Here is a 6,443-nt window from a genome sequence, read left to right as displayed (position 1 = left end):
CCTCTAGTAATATATTTACTGAGAAAAATGGTGACGTGTTCAATACTTATTTTACCCGCTGTAGCATGTTGCTACCACGACACTAGCGCTCATCATCAGAGGAGACGTCGGCGTCTTTTATCGAGGCTTTCCAGAGACAAGTCCCTACTTGGGAGCGGCTACGTATGCTGTGTTTTTGGGAAATGGTAGTCGGCGAGTTTACTATTTAATACTACTTCTGTGATATTACTACTATTTCTACTTCCTGTTATCGTCTTCTTCGTCTTTTTCACCAGTTGATCACGTGACTCCTGTGATGTGAAAAAAGTGTTTCCATTGCAGTTTTGCGAAAAACATCAATTTCAATACGGCCGAAAAACCACCTCGTCCTAGCGCAAAAATATTTCGTCGAAAAATGTAATTTTTTTTTTCAAAATTGCCGTGTTTCCATTGAGCAAATTTATTTTCGAAATTCTAATTTGCGCATTTCCTTAACGGACACACCTGGTCCTTTACAGGTGTAAATCATCAGCTTCATCACATGATGATCAGACAACGTATCCTGATGTGACACAACACAGTCCACATTTCAAATTGTTGGACATCATGGAAGTGGTGTCCTCAAAGAGGACAAGGACTCCTTATTATAAGCGCAAAGTTCAAAAGCCAGCCTCTCTGATGGTATGGGGGTGCATTACTGCCACATCTGTGGAGATGTTAAAAACAGCAACCTTATTGTGCCTTCACAGATGTGCCACATCTGTGAAGGCACAATAAGGTTGCTGTTTTTAACATCTCCAACGTTTTTAATCTGAAAATATTTAGTAGTTTTATTGCCTCAGCTGATAATTAGTTGTTGTTTTTTTCCAGAAATCTCAGTCCTGCTCACCGGATCGTGCATCAGGAGGCTGACACCTCCACCTCCCTCCCTCCTGAACGTCCCCGCGTCGAGCCCTTTAAGTCCGGAGTGTTCAGAGGAGGAGGAGGAATTAAAAGAGGGCCGAGCAGAACAACAGGAAGACGGTGTGATGAGCTGACAGAGGCTCGTTCTGCTGCTGCTTTCCGGACCTCTCTGGGTCCGAAGAGGAGAAGATGCTGCAGCTTCCTCCATCCTCTCCGCGCAGCCTCCTCTGGTTCTGACCGACGACAGCCGGTACCGGCCGGAGGAGGAGGTCGGTGTTTGCGGAGCTGCGTCTGAGGAGGGTTTCTGGTTCTCCGGTCGTGAGGAAGACTTTTCCCTCTGCCTTTAATAATTCAGGATCTGCTCCGACACGCGCCTTTGTCTCCATCCTCCGCGCGGATGTGAGGACGGATGAGGCGGGGGGATGCAGCCTGAGCCCACCCCGGGGCTGCGATGCTGAGGGAGCGGGTTGCAGTGAGATGTTTCTGATGGTACCCGCCGAGGCATCCCTGCAGAGAGAGCCCTGAAGCCCCCCCTCTCTCTCTTTAATGGCTTTTGTGTTCAGAAGATGGAGGGTCTTACTGCTGCTCAACCTGCTCGCCGTGGCCGGGTTCATGACCTTTTGGGCCAAATGCAACAGCCGCAGCGCGCAGAGCGCCGCTCCGGAGGACGGCAGGGGGCCCCGGGCCAACGGGACAGCCCAGCAGCAGCAGCAGCAGCAGCAGGGGCCCGGCAGCGTCAGCCACGAGCTGCTGCTGAAGAGGCTCAGCTCCCTGGAGGATGTGGTGTACCGGCAGCTGAACGGTAAACTGCAGCTCCTCCGTGACTTTTACAACTTTGGATGTTTCTGACCTCAATTCTGAGAAAGTCGAACAAAAAAAAAAACATATTTTATTTGCAGCAGTGCTCAGTAAATATATCTAATGATGAAACTAAGATTTTATTGGGAGGTATTTTTGAATTTTATGGCAGAAACGTCTTTTTAAAGTTGTTCCAGTTTCCCACCAAGGATTGTTTGTGGTCTGATGGAGGATTTTAGTTGTTCTAAAGCAGAAAGTTACTGCAGACCAACAGCTCAGGGGCCAAATATCCAGCAATTAAAGTTATTCTGTAAATAAATAAAAAAATCAAAAAGAAAAAAATAGTATAGGTCTTCTGGACGGGTTCTTCTCTAATGAAACGTTTCTTCTCTCCTCCAGGAGACTTCTTCAGTCTGAGAGTTTCAGGCTAAATTCAGGCTTTTAAGCACTGCCTCCATGTGACTGATACTCACATCACATGGCTATCGTTGACACCCAATTAATACCTATTGTTAACAGGGGGTGGAGTGATACTGGCAATAACCGCACTGTAGGAGGGGGACAACTGAAAACGGAGGCCTCCACCTCTGTTTAATGATGGACGGTCTTTCTTCACAAAAATGGCTTCTTTTACTCCTCTCTCAAACCAACGTTCCTCTCTGTCAAGAATGAGAACATCCTCATCTCTGAAAGAGTGACCGCTGGCCTGTAAATGAGTGAAAACTGCAGAGTTCTGGCCATTAGATGTAGCTCGTCTGTGTTGGGACATTCTTTTGAACAGTGGCTGCTTTGTTTCCCCGATGTGGTGGATCCAGTGCCCCGGCACAAACAGAGCAATGTTGTATATGCTGTTAAGTGCCAGGAGGACTGCGACCAGTTATACATCGGGGAAACAAAGCAGCCACTGTTCAAAAGAATGTCCCAACACAGACGAGCTACATCTAATGGCCAGAACTCTGCAGTTTTCACTCATTTACAGGCCAGCGGTCACTCTTTCAGAGATGAGGATGTTCTCATTCTTGATGGAGAGGAACGTTGGTTTGAGAGAGGAGTAAAAGAAGCCATTTTTGTGAAGAAAGACCGTCCATCATTAAACAGAGGTGGAGGCCTCCGTTTTCAGTTGTCCCCCTCCTACAGTGCTGCTATTGCCAGTATCACTCCACCCCTGTTAACAATAGGTGTTAATTAGGTGTCAATGATAGCCATGTGATGTGAGTATCAGYCACATGGAGGCAGTGCTTAAAAGCCTGAATTTWGCCTGAAACTCTCAGACTGAAGAAGTCTCTTGGAGGAGAGACGAAACGTTTCATTAGAGAAGAACCCGTCCAGAAGACCTATACTATTTTTTTCTTTTTGATTTTTTACCTGGATTACTGAGGTGCATCAGGATATTCTGTAATCTGTTACCATTGAAATAGTTTATTTTTGCTGCATTTAATCACAAATATAAAGTAGGCCTAACCCTGTAATGTCAAAAACAAAAGTAGCACATTATGGCTCTTATTTAACAAATAATATTTTTGACATCTCTGAGTTGCCAAATTACCAATTTTATTTTCACTTTCATAGTTTTATCTTCAACTGCTTGTTGTTTTAACTGTCTTGGATGTTCATAGAAATGTTTTTTACCAGCTTGTAGCCAAGATTCTGACGTTTCTGTTGATACCAAACATGTCTATGTTTAAATAAAATGACTTATAATAATTAAAGTAGAAAACCGGGGGTTTGGGCTGAAGAGATGAATGAAACAATTGGCGGGCCAAACTTTGGTCGCTTGTGGGCCAGATGTGGCCCGCGGGCCACCAGTTGAATAGCCCTGCTCTGCAGTCTTGGATGGGAGTAGATGTAAAATCTGCATTTTATAAGCATAGACATATAACCGGCCTATTCCAGACCCACTAATGCACCCCTATACCATCAGAGAGGCAGGTTTTTGAACAGTGTGCTGAGGATGTTCAGTACAGAGGACGTGGTTTCAAAAACAGAGTAGCAACTTGTGATTTATCTGACCACAGAACCGTTCACTTTGAATTTGGTTCAGAGAACACGGTTCTGGATGGTGTTCGGTTGCCTGATAGAGCTTTAAAGTCCCTGTGACTTCAAATTTTTTGTAATTACACAAATGCATTTTTGGAAAGATAACACTGAGAACATACTACAAAATTATTTTCACACCGCTGAGATGAACGGTTGTTGAGATATTCGCATGCGAAGCAACAGGAAGTGATGTCAGAGGGGAACGTCTGCACGAAAACAGAGCAGAGCTGAAAGGCTCAACGGCCCAGACTGTGGAGAGGAATCTGATGTTTCTGATTATTTTGATTTGCTCTCAGACAGAAACAAAAAAAAAAGAGTCAGGGTTCAAATCATAACGTTTCAAACAACAAAGACCAGCGAGTTATTTTTCTTAAAGGAGTTCCCCTTTGATGTCACTTCCTGTTTCCCTTTTGCCGAGCCAATTTCAAAATAAAACAGGTCAGTTATGTGTCTAATGGGTAAAATAATGTGAAGTTTTCTTTGACTTTTTGTCAAAGCAGCATTAGTGGATGGGTCAGTGTTTACAGATGAGGATGAAGTGTTCAGAGATTTCTACAAATTATAAAAATCAGTCGATGAGACTGAGATGATGGGAGATTAAAGGTCCTCCCAGTTTTAGGTTGGGGAGCTTTATTTTGAAATAGTTTCACTAGTTTTCATGTTTTCACACAGTTAGCCTCTGCTCACCTTCACCTCTAAAATGTTTTTTAACTCATTCCTACAGACCTGTTGCTAATTAACCTAATTAGTTACAAAATGCTCCTGCAGCTGTTTCTGTTTTTAACAGCTTTTTGTTGCCTCTGAAGCAGCTTTGTTGATGTGTTTCTGCCTCAAATTCACATTTTCTCTTAAAAACGCCAGTTTTTTAGTTGGAACACTTGATATGTTACTTTTTTACATTGTTAAAAAATGGTTTATAACATTTATGCTCATCTTATAGCATCCATAATTTTGTTTTTTTGGATATACGGTTGAATTTATCTCCAATTTCAGAATAAAAGCCCTAAATTTCAAACTTTAAATTGGGCGTTTAAAGTCAGGAGTAGACAGAAATGCAGATGAAATCAGACTGAAGACCAAGTCCTCTCCTGTCCCTCAGGTCTGTCCAAGTCTCTGGGCCTGATCGAAGGCTTTGGGGGGCGTGGTAAAGGTGGGCTCCCCGCCACACTTTTACCCCTGGAAGAGAACGATGCTAAATACCTGAGGGAGAAGTACGGCTACAACGCCTACCTGAGTGACCGAATCTCTCTGGACCGGACCATCCCGGACCACCGGCCCAGCAAGTGAGTTCCCGTCAGACTCAGACCTGATCCATGATTTAGTTCTGTTGGATCGTTCCGTTCCGTTCGTCTCTAATAAGGACGGAGGGAAACACTTGGGCGCCGGCAGCCTTTAAAAGATCAGCTTTAATAATTCAGCAGCAACTTTTCTTTTCATGAGCTCAGTTAATGGAGGCAGACGTCTCTGTGAAGAGATTTAATTGGAACATTTTCTCTTCCACTGTCAGGGAAAAAATATAATAAAAAAACATGTTTAATAATTTAAAGTGTCACACTTTTGTGAAAAAGTTTCAGTTAATTCTGTTCATTTTTCAAGAACATAAAAGAGAAATAACTGAATCGTTAACATAATTTATGGTAATATTTGTTTTATCTACTTAAAGGGCCTTTGACATTAAATTTTTGTACTACACATGAAAGCATTTATAGAAAGATGACATTGATAAAATATTGCAAAAGAAATTTCATGTCGCTGACATGAACGGTTGTTGAGATATTTGCCTGTGAAGTAACAGGAAGTGATGTCACAGGGGAGTGTCTGAATGTAAACAGAGCGTCGTTACAACAGCTGATAACACAGACTAGAGAACAATCTGTTGTTTATTAAGATTATTTAGTCTGTCAGAGAGATGAAGAGTCAGAGTTAAAATATTGTTTCAATAAACAAAAACCAGGGAGTTTTTTGTTAGAGTTCCCCTTTGATGTCACTTCCTGTTTCACTTCAGCTGAGCCAAGTTCAAAAGAAAATATGCAATTTATGTGACAAAATGGGTAAAATTGTGTGTTTTATTCCAACTTTCTTAAATATAAAGATGTTTTCTTTGACTTTTTGTATTTGAAGAATATGCATGTCACCGGCAGTTTAAAGGTGCTCATCGCAAAAAGGAGGAGGAGCTTCCTGGGTTTGTTTACATTGACTGCAGACCCGCATCATCTGAAAAACCAGCGTAATCACTTAAACTTCCCTGTTTGACTCTTCTTTTTTGATTTGACACTTTACGGGAACCTTTAAAGAAAACCTGCTTTAAAATGTGCACGTGAATATTTTAGATTTAGGTTCAAAGCAGTTTCTTGTAATATTTAAAGGTGTCTTTGATCAAAGGCTTTTCAGGCTTTCTGAACCCTTTTTTGTGCATCGGCTGCTTTTTTATTCATCTTTCTTCTTGTTCTTTGATGGTTTTCAGATTAATGCACAGGAGGGAGGTTTAACGATGTAAAAAAAGGACTAAAAGCACATTAACCTTTAAAGTTTAACGGGGTAAGAGTCAACATAAAAGAGTTTATCCTAAACTATTTAATAAATGTGAACAACGTAGCTTAAAACTCAGCAGGTGATATAGTTCACAATCATTCTGCATCAACAGGTGTATTTTTGTATACAGCAGGTAAAATAAGTATTGAACACGTCACCATTTTTCTCAGTAAATATATTACTAGAGGTGCTAA

General features: G+C 41.9%; 1 protein-coding gene across 2 annotated transcripts in view; it reads left to right on the top strand.

Moving 5' to 3' along the window:
* Positions 1 to 757: 757 nt before the first annotated feature.
* Positions 758 to 6,443, top strand: part of galnt17 (polypeptide N-acetylgalactosaminyltransferase 17) — a 35,283-nt gene continuing 29,597 nt past the window's right edge. For both annotated transcript variants that reach the window (XM_014033517.1, XM_014033518.1), the window contains exons 1-2: positions 758 to 1,684; positions 4,817 to 5,000. In XM_014033517.1, the coding sequence (XP_013888971.1) occupies positions 1,429 to 1,684; positions 4,817 to 5,000 (440 nt within the window). In that variant the 5' untranslated portion in view covers positions 758 to 1,428. The remainder of the gene's footprint in view (positions 1,685 to 4,816; positions 5,001 to 6,443) is intronic.

The sequence above is a fragment of the Austrofundulus limnaeus genome, unplaced genomic scaffold (genome assembly GCF_001266775.1).
Source record: "Austrofundulus limnaeus strain Quisiro unplaced genomic scaffold, Austrofundulus_limnaeus-1.0 Scaffold1762, whole genome shotgun sequence".
Classification (NCBI taxonomy): Eukaryota; Metazoa; Chordata; class Actinopteri; order Cyprinodontiformes; family Rivulidae; genus Austrofundulus; species Austrofundulus limnaeus.
Note: the sequence above shows the minus strand (reverse complement) of the source record. Positions and strands in the feature narration are given on the sequence as shown.